Genomic DNA, 20,775 nt, shown 5'->3' on the forward strand with positions numbered 1-20,775 from the left:
TTGTATCACTCTCGAGAAATAAGTTTGACCGAAGCTGACTTCTTGATCAATTCTCTAACTTAAAAAATTCTTAACCCAAGAACCTCTAAATTTTCGAACCAATTAGTTTTGAGAATAATAAATAAGGGAAGTGATAAATAGCCATAATTTTTTAGTCTAAATTTGGCTATAATTGTAAAAAAAGTTTTCATAGTCTTATTTAGATTTTACCATATTTTACCATAAAAGGGCAAAAAAATCTAAAAGTTAAATGTGAACGCAATTTTTTTCATTATGGCCAAAAAGATTTTTCTAATAAATAAATAAATAGAATAAAAACATTGGATCATCAGTATATGGAAAAAAAAATATTGGGTTCGAAATTGAGAGGGCGTTCTGTGGAAGCTAATATTTTGTAAGTCATAAAGATGATAATTTAGACGACACGTGAAATAATACTAAAAAGACATATCATTGATATGGTTTAGTCGAACGACCTACATATTGAAAATAATATTGAAAACTTAAAATTTATTGGGAGAAAATCTCTCCATAAACAAGACTCTTTAAGGATTAAATTGTAGATGCTACTGTGTTTATTGTATGAAAAGGGTCTTTTATTTATAGAGTTTCAAAATCATTGATCCAAAAAAAATGTTAGCCAAATATAAAAGATTTTTATATTTTTCTTTTAGGAAAAATAAAAATAATTATGATATCTTTTATATTAAATTAAAACTTAAATTTGGTAAGAAAATTAGGGCAAAAACCCTAACAAAAAATATGCTCCATCTAATCTATTTATTTCTTCGTACATTTTTACTTGTCTATATTTTTATTGACACGCGAATTAAGAAACATGAAATGATAGGGGTAATTTTATCATATTACTCTTTAAATATAATGAATTTAACGCTTTAAAAGATATATTAGATAATGAATCATATTTAATGTTAAGAGTAAAATAAAAAATAAAATAAAATTATTATTATTTATTAATCTTATAAATTAAATAAATATTATTATAAAAAAATAGGTACGTAAAAATACACACTTCATTAAAAATTTGTTAAAATGGCCACTGGAATGTGTTATCCCTTATCTTTGAATTGGAAAAAATACTTCCTCTTTGATATACTTGTTTAATATTACTTGGTCTTTATTACTTTGACATATTTTTTAAATTTTTTTTAACTGAAAGTGTATTTTATTAATGATATTTTGATGTTCTAAATTTGACTATTATTATTAGTATATTTATTCATTTTTACTTGACGCATTCCTTAAAAAATAATAAATAAAAAAATAATTTTACTATATCAATCATTTAAATGTTGAAAAATCAATAGTATTTAATCACATGGATGAAATAGATACAAAAAGGTTAGTATCTCTTGATTTTTTAAAACTAGACAAAGTAAAGTTAGATAATTAATATTTCTTAATATTGAACTAGCTATGGACAATGCAAAGAAGGACGAATAGAGTACTAGATATAGTTATTTAATACTTCCTCCGTCTCATTTTACCCGTTCCAAATTGGGATGACACGGCTATTAAGAAAATAATGATTGATAATGTAACTTTATCATTTTACCCCTTTTAATTGTGTCTTGTTGTTAGTTCCAATATTGATGGATGACTAATATCAAAGCACCATTTATATTTTTAATGGTGTATTTTTAATGATATTTCTCTTTACAACATTTTTTAAGAATGCTAATAACAAGGAGTAATCAATTACACTAAAGGTATAATGAGAAAAAAAAATTGTCTTGTCTTGATAAGTAAAATAGGACAAATAAAATGGAACATTAAATTAGAAAATTTGGGACGGATAAAATGGGACGGAGGGAGTACTAGATATCGGCAGTATGAGATAAAAGAAATAAAACTCTTTTAAGATAAAAGAATTAAAACTCTTTTAATATAGATCCAAGTAAAATGAAATAGCGGAAGGACTACTACTGTACTCCTAAAGAAAATGTAGTAGAATATTGTTGATGTTATAAATGTATTTACATTATATTGAATTTTTATTAAGAATATGATAAGATCTATAAAAATCTATTTGTTATCTATCAAGATATGAAATATCTATCGTTTAGTAAGAAACTAAGAGTAATTTCTCTTATAAATAGAAATGTTTCCTTCATTGTAAATGACATCAATAGAATCACTCAGGATAAATGAGAATTACTCTCTCTTTCTCTCTCTACTCTTGTTCTTCTCTACTTTATTTTTCATAATACGTTATCGGCACGAGACTTTGCCATCTCAAATTTGAAGGCTAAAGTATTATTTTCTTTCTTTTCATATGGTTAATTAATATTACAAAACTTGAGTTCGTTGCCTCGAACAAGAAATACCTTTCATAGATGCTAGATGCTGAAATTCATTTAGATGTTATGGGTCTTGGAGATGCCATAAAAAAAGAAAATACAATATCTAATCAAAATTGTGCTAAAACTGTGATTTTCTTGCGTCGCCGTCTTGACGAAATTCTGAAAATTAAATACCTTACTACTAAGGATTCATTTGTTTTGTGGAATAGGCTAAAGGAAAGATTTGACCACTTGAAGATGGTCATCCTCCCAAAAGCACGATATGAATGCATACACCATGAAAATAAGATGTTGGGTTCAAACCCCACCGATTTGTGTCCTAAGACGCCTTTATATGGATAAGACATCAAGTTTAAATCTCAATGCACTATATTGTTGATATAATGATGGCTAAGGCAAAATAATGTGTTTTTTGTGAAAAGACACGAAAACATGTCTCATTGAATATACTTCATTTCCTGAAGTGAATGTGGTGGCAATGCTTATGTCTGAAAGAAGACAAGTGATTGAACGTATGAATATAAGCGTAGAGGGACAATGAAATAATAATCATCAAAAGTGATAATATTTTCACACGCTTATTATGACTATAATATATGTTAAAGAAAAATTCTCTACATTATATGTATGCCTCGATTTGCCTCTGAAGTAGTAATATCATGAAAGAGGTTATAAGCTATCAAAATTTGATAGGCTTAAGGCACAATTATATTCCATTTTCGAGGAATGAAACTTTTGATTGTTATAAGTATAAATTCATTCCCTGGGGTGAATGTGATAATATTTAGAAAATCTTATCAATACAAACGTGCAATAGATAATTGTGGTGGTATCACAAGTCACCTTCGAAAGAGGCTGAATAATTAAGAAGAGTTATTTTGAAATCTACTTCTGAAGTAGTAACTTTGAAATTTATTCATGTAATAGTAAATATGAAATTTACTAAAGTAAAAGACACATGTTATGGTAAACTTGGGATTTACTAGTACAAATAAGTTCATAAGTTGCCATGAACGATTATGACATTCCAAAGATGTGCATATTAAGTATTAAATAAATATTAAAGAGTTAAAAAATTCTTCATGAACTTTTAATGTTGCGTGTTCTCATGATAAGTTGGCTGTATCAACTAATATTGGGGTTGGATTCTCTGAATTCTGAAAAGTAAAAAGTTGAATATGGGTCATTCACCAGTCATGTGATCTATTAAGATGTATCGATATAAGACGATTACTTGTACGTTTATTGTCAACCTGTAGTTTGACATTCATAAAGTTGTTGCTCAATAAAACTGAGTTAAGAGCATAATTTTCAGATTGTGTAATCAAGTCAATTCATCTTGATAATGCCAGTTTGGTATTGAATACCTTCAATAAATAGCTGAATCATTGCTAATGAGAATAAAGCTTCATGTGTTGGTTTGAAATATGAAACATTATATAAAAAAGTACGTGTATGCATCAAATCAATAAATTATGATTAATTCCCCCTCAAAGTTGATTCTGAGTCAGGAACCACACGTTGTCCATCTAATAGTTTTGATGTGTGGTATACGATTAATGAATATACCATAATGCATAAAGATGGATTCTCTAAAGTAAATTGAGATGTATGTTAGTTTTCCTAACATAAAGGGGGAATTATAAGCAGTTATGAAATATGTTAGGATTAGGAATTATCATCAGGTCCCCATTCAAAAGATAATACAAGTCATATGTCGAAAGCATCTCATGTTTAAGCTGCAAGTGCTTATATTTTATGTCCTAAAGGACAAAGTCTATGCATGCGTGAAGCGTGGTAGACCAATCGATTTCAAATGAAATAATTCTTGAAAAGGACAAGGAGCACATAATCACAATAAGAAGAGAATGTGCTCTTGAAAAGCCTACGACATAACACTTCATGAAACCTTATGAGAGGTTCAAGTATCTGAAAATAATGAAGTGGTGAGATCTCAAAATGTTATATCACATTATGAATAGATACAAAATGATATATCATCGATAATATCTTTGATACAATATTGAGGCAATATTATAAAAGATTACGAGGATCTGAATTCTACGTTTATTTAAGCATGCTGACGTAGAAACATTTATCAAGTGACATGAAAAGATGCATTTTGATAAGTGTAAGATTTATTTGATTTGCAGTCCAGATACTTGAAGATGTCACACATGAAATATTGAATATTATCACTAGACAAAATTATATGAAAACTTTTTTAAGGATTCAAGATGTTTGAAGCATATAAAAGTTTCTGAGAAACTTATTTACAATCCTTATGTTGTATAAGCTTATAGCTTGAAAATTGTTGGAACTCTTAGAGAGTTTTCAAAAGTAATAGATTATTTGCTGAAATAAGAAATATGTCAATTTGGATTAGTTATGAAGTACCATATCTTAGTGCAATTGATGCACTAATGTTAAACACTACAAAGACTGATATAGCCTTTTTCGATTAATTTGTTAGCAAGGTATAACTATGCTCCTACTAGGAGACATCAAAATGGGACCAAATACATGATCTTATTTTATTCTAAAGATTACAGTCTTGATCTGATTGGTTATGCTGATGCTGGTATTTATTTGATCCACATAAAGCTCGATTTCAAACAAGCTATGTGTTCATATGTGACAGGGACGGCTCAAACTCATAAAAAAATAGGCGGCCGCCTTAGGATCCCAAATTTGAGGGGCCTCCTTTTTTATGATAATATATTATAGATTTAAAAAATATATATATTATTTATAAATTTTTTTTTTTTTTTTTTATAAAAGAAAAGAATTATTAGAAGAAGTTCATATATCTAGAGTATTATGCCTAAAAAAATATTAAATGCATTGATTATCTTATTATTTAAAAAATAATATTTAGAAAAAATTGATTTTATAATTTTGAAAATAAAGTTCATTAAAAAAAGTTATTTTTTTAAAAAAAATTTAAGGCCTCCATTTGAATTTTATCTTAAGCCACGAATATGCTTGAGCCGCCCCTGATATGTGAGGGTACTGCCATATCTTGGAAATCTACAAAGCAGTTTATCGTAGCGACCTCATCGAACCATGTTGAGATAATAACTATTTATGAAGCAAGCCAAGAATGTGTATAGTTGAGGTCCATGATACATCTTATTCGAAAAAAAATGTGGTTTGAAATGTGATAATGTACCTACAATTTTATACGGAGATAATGCAACATGCACAACACAACTTAAGGAAGTATTCATAAAAGAAGATAGAACGAAGCACACTTCATCAAAGCTTTCTATATACATGAGTTACAAAAGAATGATGATATTAACGTGCAACAGATTTGTTCAAGTGATAATGTGGTTGATTTATTCACCAAGTCTCTTCCAATTGCAACTTTCAAGAGGATGATGCATAAGACTGGGATGCGAAGGTTCAAGGATGTTATCATTAGGGAGAGTTAATACACGTTGTACTCTTTTTCCTTTACGAAATTTTGTCCCACTGAATTTTCCTTGTAAGATTTTTAATGAGGCAACCTATATGTATAATTTACATTATAATGAATGTCTATTAGTAATATCGATATGATCTATCAAGATAAGATCTATCAATATTTATTTGATATCTATCAAAATGTAAAATATGTATCTTTTAGAGAGAAATTAGGAGTAATTTCTCCTATAAAAAATTTCCTTCACCGTAAATGACATCAAGGGAATTTCTCAAAGAAAAATAAGAATTACTCTCTTTCTAATCTGGTTCTTCTCTACTTTATTTTTCATAACCATTGAAAGGCTTTTTATTACAGCAAAGGCAAGGCGAGAATTTTTTATTTTTTTAAAATTACACAATACTATTTTGAACTATTTCTAGAAGACTAAAAAATCATTTACAAAGTTGTCAGATGGAGCAATATTTTTAATTATCTTCGTGGTTGATACTTGAGTGGTTGATAAGGATGGCTGAAGTCCTAGGAAAAACTTGAAAAGAATTTTGGATCAATCAAATCATTGATAATATTGGTATTCCTCATTCACCACCTAATTGGTAGTTAAAGAGTACTACAATTTATTAATAACCTACTTGTACTTCTAGATCTCCTGTTTAATTTGTTTATTTTTTCTTCTTGCTGACTAATTTGATAATTAAGCTAATCTTTATAAATTTTATGATAAGATGAAGTACATGGTACTGTAAACTTTGTAGGAGACAAAATACATCAATGGTCAAAAGCAAGACAAAACCCTAGTCTTTGTTTTGACAGCAAAATGGGGACACATGATTTTTACCACTATCCATCAAAGTTAAAATAGATTGAAATAAGTTATTAGTGTTTTGTGTTCGCTGAAATTTAAACCTGAAATGTCATGATCCTCAAAATCTCACATATTTTATTAACCATGATGTCACACTATTTAGCGTAGAAAAAATACACACACACATATATATATATATATATATCCGTGACATTAAGTTCTTTTTCTTTTGCAAACTTACTACCTTTCAAATGGCCATCTTCAAAAAATTGAAATTCACAGAAAAATTCTTTAATATGTTCTATAAGGTTTCTTCAGTGTTGTAATTTGAAATCAGTTGGTTTGAACTTCTATAAATAATTGATTGAGTGACAGGTAGATCTGTAGATGGAGTGTAAGTGTCTTCATTTCTTTATATGATCTTGAACACTCTTCACTGCATTGAGTCGTCGACATTAGATCTATCTCTTTATCATAATATTAAAATCAAAACCATATCAATTCATTATTTACCAATGTTGGGGCATGGTAAATCTCAGATCAGTAGAGTACGTGCTGGAGTCTAAATCTTCTAATATAATCTTAGGCGTTACGTTACACTTAAAGTTAAAAGATTCATATAGCTGAGATCTTGCCTACAATATTATGTGTTTCTTGTGGCGTAAGACGTCTTCCGAAAACAATCGTTGATACAATTATCTTTTAATGTTTCGTAGCATATGGTATATATATTATGAAACATTAAAATAGTCATAAGTAAGAAATTAATTTATTAAAATAAGCAACATTATCAATGGGCATATATTACCTTCCACTACTAATATCTTGGGCTCATGCTTCATGTCACATGTCTTAGCCTATGTCCATGTGTGAACAACCTTTGATTCTTAAAATTATTAATTATTAGAACATCAACTCCATCCCCAATTATTATTAGAACACCAACTCCATCCCCATTTCCGTCCCTCAAATTCTATTATTAGTATATAATATTCAATCAAATACTAAAATATTTACCTGAAAAAAATCCCAAAGTAAAACAGTTTGTGCAGAAATATATTTTCCATCCACAACTGAAATCGAGATGGATCAGCTATATGAAAATTCTTTCATAAGAGAAAGAAGGACGAGTCAATAGTAAAAAACACACTTTCATACTGAATTGACTTACACGCGCATATTGTTGAGTGGGAACAATATTTGGTTAATTCAACATCAACGTGTATTACAATATAAAAGAACCTATAGTTTAGGTAGGTCAAGGGAATACAATTAAGGTACGAGACCCATGAAAACAATGATACTTCAAGTGTGTTTTTGACCGTTGACTCAAAAGAAAGATGAATACACATGATGTTACATAGAGAGAAGAAAGGAGAGGCCAAGAGAAGCATATTCTCAAGAAGTTCAACAATATTTTTATTTGTAAATTGAAAAGAGAGGCTTCAAAAGTTTACCTTTAGAAATGGAGGCAAATTTTATTTGTTTAAAGTGTAAAAGTTGGTCAAAAAAAAAAGAAAAAATCAAAGCTTTAGCAATTAAAAAGCCACATCTCTTTCAGTTTGTCTCCACTTAACACTTTTCAAGATTGAGAATTTTGATCTTTCCAAACTTAATTGTAGCAGTGGGGCAATACAGCACATGAAAAATATTATTGATTTATAGTATACTATTAAATTAAGTAAGAAGGGTCCTAGAAATTTCAATATCAAGAAGACCAAATTGGAATACATCAATCAATTTTTCAGACTCATAAAGGTGCAAACAAGTTGCATGGGATTCCACCTTTGTAGCACCAACTTGATAATTATGTGTAGGCAATTTGAATTTTTTGTTTTCTCTCAGACCCTACTTCAGGAGGTCATGGATTCAAGTCGTGAAAACACCCTTTGCAGAAATAGAAGGTCATGAATTCAAGTCGTGAAAACACCCCTGGAAATACCCCTTGCAGAAACGGAAGGTAAGGTTGCGTACAATAAATTCTTATGATTCAATCCTTCTTCGAGCTCCATGCATAGCGAGAGCTTTAGTGCATAGGACTGCCCTCGTTGCCCTCATTGAGTCTACTTGTTTATGCAAATGCCCTAAAATAGTGCCTATAGAATTTGGAGTGTTGGACCCCCATCTATGATTTGCTTTTTTTCTTCTTTCTAGCTTTAGCTTTGTACAATTGTTACCGACATGTCCATGTCAAGCCTCTTTCATCGACCTACCTCTTGAGAAATAGCTTTAGTATCCTATTGATATTAGTTGTTATTGCTGCCAACTTGATGTAAATTAGAATCGTGATTCACAGGACATGGAAGATTTTACTTTGAATAAGAACACACTTCACCTAAATTTAGGAAGGGAAATTTCATCCTCTATCAAAAACTGGATTATTAGAAATAGAAGAATTCATCCGGAGTCAAATTTTCGGCCTAAATCGTTCTTGTTCTTTGTTTGTGTTTTACCTTTTGATACGTGAGGAAGTAATTCAGGTACAACCACCCTTACAACAACAATAAATATATTCAGTTGGTTCCACAAAGTGAGCTCTATAGAGGATAGAGTGTACCCCCTATATCCTATCTCAGAGGTAGAGAAGTTCTTTATGACAAATCCTCGGCTCGTGTACAACGACCCTTGGTCTTCATATATACTCGTTCAACTTCCTCTTTAATAAGTGGTTAATTGATGAGAGACAAGAAGGGGGTCATATATAACAAAAGGAGAATATTATGAATTCATTCATAAATTTTTTTAAAAAATGTTGTTACACATACGGGAAGGAGAATGGAATTACAAAGTGGAAAATTGCACCACCACCAATAAAATAAAAATTTAAACAGTCAACCAATCAAACTATTAGGATTAAACCGAAAATTATAATTAATTGTTCTACTAATGCTTAATTTATTAAAGCGGGTAAAAGTAGACCGTAAATTGTAATTTATGCTCAGCGATTGATGATCTACTATAATGCTTAATTTATTAAAACGGATAAACCTAAAAATTTCCCATTGGATTTATGTTTCAAGTTGATAAGGGGCTAACCTTCGAAGTTGCAATAAAGAGAATTAGGTTCTTGCTATGTAGGCAAGAAGTTCTGAAGACAAAACTATAACATGTTTAAAGTGTGCCATGAAGTAGTTTATGCAGTTGGATAAAAATGACCAGTATTAATACTCTGACAACTATAATCTCATTACACATCATAGTACTTTGTAGCTTATGTTGTCCACATCGTTGGACATTGGAAAATTCTACTAGTTTATAATGTTGAATATTGTATTGTTTGGCTAAAGAAAAGGTTCTTTCCTAAAGCTCTAAAGTGGATAATCACAGAAACTTTACACTTTGCAACTTGGGTAATTTCCTGATTGGAGAAAGTGTATCTCACTCGGTGTACACACCAAGCAAATAAATGTAACACACAACATATACGAGTATATATTCGAATGACAGCGTGGGAGAACCTGGAGACATTTAAGGGTGTATTTGGTGAGGTAAATGTCCTCGATTGAAAAACAAGTAGTTCAGCTTAATTTCCCCTTTCGTACCGAGGGAGTTCAATCATTGAAAATAAAACAAAGATGCCAGTATGTCTATTTGAAGAGAAAACATATGCAATCGAAGATCACGAGCTCAAACATATATATTGTACCTACTAAAGAAACACTCCACAAATATCATAGACGACCTAAAAGACCTAACTAGTTCAACAGTAACAACAATGTATTCGGCAAGTATTGTGCCGCCATCACATTGCATTCTAAGAGCACATGTGCATGTCTACATAATGAGGATTTACGAGCCAACACGAACGCACCTTTCAATCTCTGAATCAAACAGCCAGTTCAACAATGCATTTTCTCCTCGACAACAGCTGCAACACAATTACTCAATCAACCTGAACTTGCTGCTTGAATACCACGGCATGACAAGAAGCCACTCCTGAAACATTCTATTTACAGACTACTTCAGTAAGTAAAGTCATGACCAGGGCTATCAGAATGCATATCCATGGACGCATCAGCTGAGTTACAGTTCGCTTCGTTGTTTCTTGCTCCATTTGAAGGCTGGACGTTGTTTAAATAGTAACCTCCTTGAGCAACTTGATAATTCTGCAGGCTTTGCCGAACAGGGCTTGAGAGAGCATTTGAGAAAACATAATTCTTCGATTGCGGATCATAATCCGATCGTACTCCATTTCCTGGAGCTGCTACACCAATTGAGCCTGAAGAAAGTGGGAAGCCTGAATTTGCAACATGCATTGGTTGAGAATGTTGGTTTTGTGGTGGTCTAGGCGACATTGAATGGTCCTCCCCACTATAATCCAGTTCCGACTGACAAGACATTACATGCACTTTCAGAGAAGATCAGTAAAAGCACTTCCAGACAAACAAAACACTGATCAAATGTTTTTTTAAAAGTAGATGATGTTATAGATTATTATGACCAATTATTTACTGAAGAGAGCAATCAGAAGAGGATGAAAACAGGAAATCCAAGTAAAAGAACACTTTGCAACCTCTGCAAAATTTTCAATTCAATCAGCATAGTACAAAACCAGCTTCTCACGCACAGAATATAGGAAAATTATCATTAACTAGGGTACTATTTTTCCTTATATTATAACAACGATCCAGAGATGCATGATCTCATGAATTACTTGCAAGAAGATCGTAATAATATTATAGAAAGACCATCTTTTCAGTACCTGATAAATTTTGTTCTACATTTAAATAAGACATGTACATGTACTCTTCAAGTAAAAGTAGGCAAATGGAGACGGGAGAGAATTAGAAGGTCAGTATCTCAAAGAGCACGAGAAGCAGTGAACACCATCACAATAAAGCTGAAAAGCCACTGGTTCCTCTTTAAAAGCCAAATGATCAGAATGAACATATTGCAAGAAACGAAATCAAACGTTAACAAGGACAATTACAAATCTATAATCAGCAATCATCTTATCTCAACAACGCATTTCTTTGAAGTAAATTAGTTCAATAGACTGTAAACATGAAAACCACATGCAGAACACATTCACAAACTCATTCACAGTTTTACAATGTTCTTATAAACACAAGTAGACAAATCATTTTTTTAATGAATAACACAAGAATATAAATCATAACTGAAGAAAACCAGATTTTAATCATAAGTAGCTTAGCTTAGCTTTTGGTACAAATTTCCATGCCATATCAAATACTACATGAATTGTCCAGAAATCAGTAGGCTTTATCTACTACAAATATATCAGTAGCATTCACACCATATACTTCGTTCTTGAGAAATTTCAGGAAAGCTAGCATCATGTCATCCAGCAAGGATGGTATCATTCATCAATGTAAAACAACATAAACTTTTCACGGAACCACGCGAAAGTGAAATATTCTTATCGAGCCATCTCCAAGTCATTAATCAATTTGGAGAACTTAGCTTTAAGCAAACTTTTCAGACGAAGTCTAGATAAAGAAAATAAGGTGCAAACACGCTCAGGCGTTCTGGACTCAGGGAAGTTGGTGAAATCATCTGAAATCCTATATTTTCACGTTAAGCATGACTTCTTCTTTTTCTTATTTCTTTTTCTGTTTGGGGGATGAGGGGTGGGGGTTTTCAAATTTGTAAGTTCTTAATTAGTTTTTGCACTAAGCTAGTGCTAAAACGGCAGAGAGCAGCAATTAGAGGAAAAACTTACCGTCTAATCTACAGAGATATCAGATAACTTCTAAACAAGCAAAGTAATACAACTATCTTGAGTCTCCTTGCACATAATCCCCATTGGTTCCAGTTCCCTCTGTCGAATCATCTCTCCTTTCCTCCTACTCTATTCTTTTTTTCTATTGAGGGAAGGGGCTCAACACTTGATGTGTGGTTGGCCACACAACACAAGTTTGTCATAGACACATGCCCAGTATTTACGTGATGAATAGTAAAAGCATGGGCCCATTTACCTCCGAGTTTTCTAATAGTGCATCACGCCCTCGGAGATTTGTCGATTAACAAGAAAAGTGTAATTTCCTTGATAATAGAAAAGCACCATAATACAAGAGCTATTCTCAATTGAGAAAGCACAATAGTACAAAACAAAGTGTTTATTATCATTTTGCGGGATTTCATGATGAGGAATATTGAATAAGATTAGGAAGAACTGAGTTCCTCGTCAGAGGAGAACTACAAGAGGAGCACAATTTGGATGCTAGGCATATTATATATGCCCTACTAGCTGGTACGTAAAGGCCACAGAATTGTGCATAAAAGTGTAAGTTGGGAGCTTCGAGTGAAGTGATGACCGGCAACCTAAGCCCCGGTGAACGGCAACGATTTCTGGTTACTTTTAGTAGAGGAATAGAAATTACTGAGATAAGATGTGAGCATAAACTGATGCCTTTCAAGCACACGAACTCTGAAAAGGAGAGCTTAAAGGCCACACTATGGTGAGCAACAGTGAATTAGGGTGCACTGTGAACAGTAAGTAAGTCACCAGATTGGCAGATTCTATGAACTGAGCAGTTTATGCGCCAAATAGAAATTCAGATCAGTTTCTATCTCTTCTTTATTTCATAAAGAATTTTTTCCTGTTTCCTTATTCCCTTGGGAGCGGCCCCTCCCAAAGCCTGTGTGAACATGGATACTTCGCGCACCGGGCCACCCTTTCTTATTATAATAAAATGATCAGTTATTTTAATTTTGAATCCCCCAAGAAAGATCAAATCCTGGATATCCCTACATTCCAGTGGAAAAGGGCAGAGTTTCCACTATGGAAGGAAACTGAGCCAAATAGGGATTGATGGACTAGAATATCTCAAACATCTCTTCATGGATCATACTGCTTCTAACCAAAGATCAAATCTCACGAGCTATTTTCTTAGCAGATAAAGAACTCCTTAGCATATAAGAAGGAAAGGTAAATAAAAGAAATCATCTTAAAGTTAACCAAAAGAACCTGCAGGTAGTTCATCATGTCAGCAGTTGTTACTCTGGATCCTCCCTCTTGTTGCCTCAAGATCCATTGATACATTTTCTCCTATAAAAACATGTTGTACAAGGTCAAAATTACATGTCATGATTCATTGGAAACTAAACCCCCACACCTAACTAGATCATTCAGTTTAGAACATAACAAAGCAAAATGTCTAACAGCAAAAACAATGGAAAACCTTCATAAGCACAAGACACAATGAAAGTTTACAAACTAGATGTACTTGCATGTTCCCAACTAGATTAAAGGCATAACTACATTGTTCAGTTTGAGAAGTAAGTATCAGTTTTCACCAAGTCCTATCTAAAATCGAAACAAAACTGAGGTATTAATACTTCGAATCCTAATTTTCTTGATGCATACAATTGAGAACAGAGAAGACCAGAAAATGTTGTAAGCAAGGAAAAATCTAGTACCATTAGTACACATAAGCAAGGAACAAAATAATGAATTACTTTTCCGTGATTGATTATTTACAGACCAAATGCATCATTATGCAACTTAACACTTTTGTATACAACAGCATATATCATTCTCCCACAGCTGCTAATCAATATTTTTTATCTGCTCCCTTAGTAGGCCAACTAGGGGCCTAAGATGCTATTCGACTCAAACAGATTTTCAAACTGAATTTTCTGGGGGTATATTTCTTTGGCTACCATCAAGGTCTATCTCTTAAACGAACCAAAGCTCAGTCCAGAGCATTGGGATGAAGAAAAATGTACGATAGCACAGAGATTAGCTTTCAGGGAGCTAGAAGCATCGTTTAACAATTAAAGCTTTCCCACTTTCTTCTTTCTTCCGACTTCTCCTAACACTCCTCACTTTGTACATATTTCTTTCCACACTACCCTATCCTGGGAGCTAAAGCTTCCTTAAGCATTTTGAGGTTTTTTGGTTGAACGTCTTAAGCATGCCATAACATTTTTATGGATATAAGTGACACTTTTGAAACGTGTGGTCTTAAGGATGTTACAACATTTGTGTGGGTATAAAAGCTTCTCATAAAGGGTAAAATGACAGTTTAGAGTTAAAACGTTTTCAAATATAGAAATGATTGTTTTCAAATATAGAAATGTGTGATTCTATTGAAATATACTAATAATAAAATAGTGTCACATAAACTGGCCCAAACATAGTACTATTTATGCCGAATAATGTGAATAAGAAAACGCGTAAATGGAGATTAAATTTGAAGACAATGAAGTTAATTTTCTACATAATAATTTATACACTATTATCAACTACATAACAGCTCTACAACAATCCCATTATCAACTACATAACAATTCTACAACAATCCCTTTTGAAAGGGAGCCTTGGAGTAACTAGTGAAATTGTTGTCATGTGATCCGGAGGTCAAGGATTCAAGCCGCAGAAACAACTTCTTACAGAAATACAGGGCAAGACTACATACAATAGACTCTTGTGGTCCGACTCTTCCCCGGACACCGCGCATAGTGGGAGCTTAGGCACCAGCCTGCCCTCTTTTTTGCCTGCCCTTTTTTCTAAACAACCTTCGCACCATAAGCCCAACATAACTAGGACAAAACAAACGGCCCCTCAAGGATTTTCCAACTTTCTTCAATCATTTTCAATCACCCATTACTTAGTGCCTTCAGCAAAGAATCATTTAACAGTTGTCTTTTACCTTTCTTCTTTTCCACATTGCATTATATAATACTCTCTAAATATGTTCTTATTGCTGTTGTATTATATAATAACCTCTGCCCTGGGAAGATCTTCCAGATACTGGCATCCCATGCATGTTTTTCCCTAACATACTCCTCCAACTTCTCTACGTCTCAGCTTCTTTCGGCACAACACATACCTTTCAAGTATATCTGTCACATGGCTTATCAACTGTCTATCTAAAATTTATAAGACAATGATACTCACTTATTTTTTTTTTAGACAAAAGAGACAATGAATACTCACTTATGTCACGCTACCGACAAGAACAATGACATATAACCTTAGAATTTAGGGATTTTCCTGACCTACCCACTTCCAATCTCCCGTCACCCACTTGTTGGCACGTGCAGTAACTAGTCCTACACATTGGCGCTTTTCATCATTCTTCTTTTTCCTGTTAACCTTATGCTCTGCCTTTGCTTCTTAGCTGCTTCTATTTGGTTCTTCTCTAGCCCTTTCTTTCAAAGGGAGTCATTACATTTGAACGCATCATCTGCAAGCTTTCCACTTCCATACTCCTCCCAAACTTCTCTAAAGCCTCTGCTTGTTTCTGCACAAACCCACCTCTTCAGTAAATCAATCATTCATTGCTTCTTTCCTTCTATTATCTGCCTACCAACTACCTTCTACTTAGCTATCAAACTAGTTATTACCTTCTTCCTTTTTTTCTTCTCTGGTTGATTCGTATTCAGAACTGCCTATTGAAATTCTATTGATGTTTCTTTTGATAGGTAAAATTCAATCGATGTCTGGTACTATTTTCATTCTTCACATCAAAACCAATCAATTACCTCTTATTTCATGCTACAGGCAAAGGCAATCTGAAGTACAAATTTAGAATTTAGGGATTTTCCAACATTCTCTTCCATCTCTAGTCGCCCATTACTTAGTGTCTTCAACAAAAAGCTATCCTAAACATGTATAAATTGTTTTTATTTTTTTTTTTTGTAGAAACTGTTATGGAAAATTGTTCCAGCATGCATCTGGTGGACAATTTGGACAGATAGGAATGCTAGATATTTTGAGAGCAAAAGCAGTTATCTACAGAAGATCAAGCTGAACTGCATCAAACTTTTTCGTTTTTGGTGCACACAGATGTATTTAAAGATACTGAATCAACTATAGATATCCTAGATTCCTATTAGGATTAAGATTCAGCTTTTTTTTTTTTTTTTTTGATAACCAAAAAGATGGTTAAGTGGTTAAGATTCATTTTCTTCATTTTGTAAAGTTGTAAATATGGTTTTCAGTGCAACCTATGTACTGGTTTCAGTGAATACATAAAAATGTTACCTTCTCAAATAAAAACATGTAGAAATTGTTGACCTTTCTTCTTTCCCTGTTACCTATAATTTCTGCCTTTGCTTCTTCCGGTGACTTTGTTTGATTCTTCTTAATCCCTTTCTTGCAAACATTCCAACTGAGTGCATCAGGTGCATGCTTTCCCCTTCCATACTCCTCCCCACGGGTCTTCACGTATATTAACCAGCCACTCCAACCTTCCTTCCCTTGTAGTTTATCCCTTTTCTTATCAAGGAATAATTTCACTAATTAAAGGGGAAAAAGTCCCCCTTACAAGTAGCTCTTATGTTTGGGGGTTCTAAACTACCTATCTAAAATCGACTGACAACAATGATTATTAGTCTCACTGTTTGCCTTAAACCAATCGATGAACTCTTACTTCATGCAACTGGCAAAGGCGAGGCCATACAAGCTTGCAATATGAGTTCCAAAAGAGATCAAATCACTGAACACAGTTTTATAATTTCAGGCTCAATCATTCTAATTTTTGGATACAAAATGTAATCACTGAACGCGACAAACATCATAAGCTTGAGAATTTGGTGTTGGAAGAAGAAAATTCTGGAAGGAGAACATTAAACCAATCCGGAAACTTTTGAACCAACGGAAGCAACCAAATTATGGTTACTTTCTATTCAGTGTCCTATAAAACTCTAGAAAACAGATAATTTTTGGTTGCCAGATGAACTGCAAACTTAGACCAAATGTACCTAATAAAGCCCACAATAAAGACTCGGAGAATCTTTTTAAGCCAGAGAATGAAGAAGTATGAGTTGACATAACATGGCACATGCAACTCAAGCTAAGAACAAGCATTTGTCTAACCTAAAATTACCCAACACTTTTAGCTATCATCAAGAAAAGAGGCTACTAGTGCAAGATTTTCACATGATAGTTCTCTAACCGTGCTTTATCTAGTTGAACATTTTGATACAACAGTTGCAGACATCAATAAAATTCTTATAGAGGAGAGTAGACACACTGAAAACAACTAAGCAACAAACTTAAGCCCCATCATTCACACCATACATAAGCTCTCCACGTACTAGAAAAGCATTTAAAACATTTAGAGCTGAATCATCCAGATACAACCAGTTCACTTCTTTTAAACACCAGAATGAAGAGAAATTGAGTCCCCCTTAGACTATTATTCACTTATTAATGGAATATTCAAACAACATTATTAAAATTAATTGAAATGCACATTTCTCGACTAAGTGAGCTGTCCTTGAGGCTCTGGTGCAGGGTTAAGGAAGAGCAACAAAAGGACATCCTTGCACATATGTCATGAGTTAGAACCTGCCGCTGACAAGCTAAGTAGCTTGGACTCTTCGCTTTTGATGTCGCACCCGTGTCGGATTCTCCAAAATTACACTACTTTTGGAGAATCTGATATACACCCGTTGACATTTTGAAGATTCCGAGCAACATAGCTAACAAGGAGCCTAGTATTTAAGTTATTTTTGGGAATCTGACACGGTTCGTTTGACATTTTGAAGTCCGGGCAACATAGCTAACAAGGAGCCTAGTATTTAAGTTATTTTTGGAGAATCCGACACGGTTCATTTGACATTTTGAAATCTGAGCAACATAGTTAACAAGGAGCCTAGTATTTACTCATACTTTCCCGAATTCCAAACCTGTAGGCCAACAGGGGTTAGGCCAGCTTATTCAGATTAATTATCCAAAAGGAGAAAAAAGAAGAAGAAATTCTTGACAACTGGAAATAGCAATCATGTGATACGGACCTCTACGTTCAACCATGAGGTCAGGGGTTCAACAAAAGCTGAAAACCCCACTGTTACACTCTGACGGAGATCAGTTCGAGATTGAGGTTTACCATATAAAAAAAATATATCCTCCCTCCATGTCAAAACAGTTGTCATATTTCATTTCTCGAGAGTCAAAGTGACTAAAGATTAATTCGATATTTTAAAATTAAATTTAAATATTCAAAAGCTATACACAAAGTACTATAAATTGCAATTTTTCTCACATAAATATAATGAAAAACTATTATCTTAAAATGTCGGTGAAGCTCATATCATTTGACTCTCAAAAAGGAATCGTGACAAGTATTTTGGAACATCGGGAGTATTATATAATTCTTCACACTAAAACCTCTCAAGTCTCAAAAATACACAAGAACATCAATTCCATAACACCAGCATTTATCAAACAACTAATTGTCAATTTTTCTTTTGCTTAATTAATCAAAAATGTAAACGCAAAGTATCACACACACACACAAAAGAAAACAATTAACAAATATCTAACATTAATTAAATGAATAAATAAATAAAATACCAATCCATGGCGTTCACCGGCCTGAAAGGAAAGCTTCTGTTGATTCATAGCTTGACTATAAAGCTGGGAAAGCGAATTGGCAGTGCTACAAAACGTCGAATACATGGTTCGATCCACCTCATCGATACTCGTTGCCACCGACTTCCTTTTCTTCGCCATCTAAACCCTCACAACAACAACGACACCGTTTTTGACGCTTCTACTTCCTATGAATCTCCGGCGATCGGACGGCGAGTGACAACGGCGGTTGGCGGTTGGCGGTTGGCGGTTGGCGGTGGCGGTGGCGGTGGAGGAGGCGTGAAGGGTTGAAATTGGAAAGCGTAAATGGAAGGTTAATGGAATTGTGTTTTTTGTAATGTGTTTGAGCTTTCTTATAACAGCTGCAATGTGTTTGTTTGTTTGTTTTGTTATGCTTTTTGTTGCCATTTTCCACTTGTGAAAGAGAGAGGGTGCATGTTAAGTTATCCTGGGCTAGCACGTACACTATTTTTTCTATTTCTACGTGGAGATGCTTATTCGTATGTGTATATTGGGTTCGTGTATATTGGGTTCGTGATCGGAGCGGACTTTCAATTCTTTGGTTCAGTTTTATTAAATTTTAATTTGTTTCTCAATTTTTGATTTTGCAGAAACGTGTAGCTTTGCTAGAGTCTAACTAATTCAGTTTAGTTCGACTTTTTATAATTTTAATTTCATTTTTTTTTACCTTCAATTTGATTTAATTAGGTATTTTAAAATCTATTTTCGATGCAAATAAAAAATAAAATAAAGACTAAACCAAAATATAAGACATAAAAAACCTAAACACTTGGCAGTAGCTCTTCTCCTTTTGACACTAGTACCCTTTCCTTCATCAGTTATATGAATAATGACTTTTGATTAAAATAACAAATCGAGAAGTGAAAGTAAAATGTGATTTATACAATAAGGTCATCAATTCCTCGTGTAACAAAGAAAACAATTCAGAATATTGTGAATGCATGTTTTCTAATCAAATAATCAGATGATTGTAATAGTGAGTGTCTTTAGATTTTTGAACTCTATGAATTTTTATTTTTTTTAAGAATTAGCCTTTTTTTTAATATACAGTATAAATAAGTTTTTGTTTCTGTACATCTCAAATATTTTTAAACTTTTCATCTCATTTGTCTCTCAACTTCTATTTTAATTTTTTTTTATTTTTTTACTTTGCCTTTTTTTTTCTTGTTTTAATTCATTTGTATCAACTTTTAGTTTTCTTTTATTTTTTTTTCTCTTTTTTCTTTTCTCAAACATTATTTATTTCTTCATTTCTCTTTTTTTTTTTTTAATTCATTGGTCTCAATCTTTTTTTTTCTTTTTCTGTTTTCTCAAACTTTTTTTTTCCTTCTCATGTTTGTTTTCTCAATTTCTTTTGGTTATTTATCCTTTTCTTTTTTCTTAACCTTTATTTTTTCTTGTCTTTTTTTTCTTTTTTTCTCAATCTCTTTTTTTTTTTTATTTCTCTATTTTGTTTGTTCTTTTTTTTTTCTCAACGTCTATTATATTTTGCTAATAGATAAAAAGTTGAATAATCCGCAAAGGAATCTTTTTTTTTTGTTTTACATCAAAGCAAATTTAAGGGCATGACTTGTTGTTAGGAAGTCTTTTGGGATAAGTCTTGCCTATAAGGGAAAAATTATAAAACAACAATAAATTAAGACACAATGTGGTAGTGTTAAGTTTTGCTTCAGGAGCATAACTTGTTATTTGAAATTCCTTGAGTTAAGTCTTGCTTTTAAAGCAAGAATTATAGAACATCTCATAAATCAAGAAACAATGTGGTAGTGTCAACACTAGTCCATTGAGCGTAACCTGTTCTTTGGGAGGTTCTTGGACTAAGTCTTGTCTTAGAGGCAAGAATAATAGAGCATCACATAAATCAAGACACAATGTGGTAGTGTTAAGTTTTGCTTCAGGAGCATAACTT

General features: G+C 32.8%; 1 protein-coding gene across 1 annotated transcript; it reads right to left on the reverse strand.

Annotated features, from left to right (window-relative positions):
* Positions 1-10,073: 10,073 nt before the first annotated feature.
* LOC107855065 lies at positions 10,074-19,322 on the reverse strand. Its single transcript, XM_016700050.2, has 3 exons — positions 18,828-19,322; positions 13,488-13,568; positions 10,074-10,884 (listed from the first exon to the last, which is right to left on the reverse strand). The coding sequence occupies exons 1-3, from the start codon at positions 18,984-18,986 to the stop codon at positions 10,519-10,521; spliced, it is 606 nt and encodes a 201-aa protein (XP_016555536.1). The 5' UTR covers positions 18,987-19,322; the 3' UTR covers positions 10,074-10,518.
* Between the last annotated feature and the right edge of the window lie 1,453 nt (positions 19,323-20,775).

This window comes from Capsicum annuum, chromosome 4, assembly GCF_002878395.1.
Source record: "Capsicum annuum cultivar UCD-10X-F1 chromosome 4, UCD10Xv1.1, whole genome shotgun sequence".
NCBI classification, from domain to species: domain Eukaryota; kingdom Viridiplantae; phylum Streptophyta; class Magnoliopsida; order Solanales; family Solanaceae; genus Capsicum; species Capsicum annuum.

Bases quoted from the DNA above. Each gene is read 5' to 3' on its own strand.
- LOC107855065 (XM_016700050.2), bottom strand. From the start codon at position 18,986: ATGGCGAAGAAAAGGAAGTCGGTGGCAACGAGTATCGATGAGGTGGAT. The intron at 13,569-18,827 runs GTATTTTATTTA...ATGTTTTTATAG, and splicing joins CCGGTGAACGCCATGGATTG to GAGAAAATGTATCAATGGAT. The intron at 10,885-13,487 runs GTTCTTTTGGTT...ATGTCTTGTCAG, and splicing joins ACATGATGAACTACCTGCAG to TCGGAACTGGATTATAGTGG.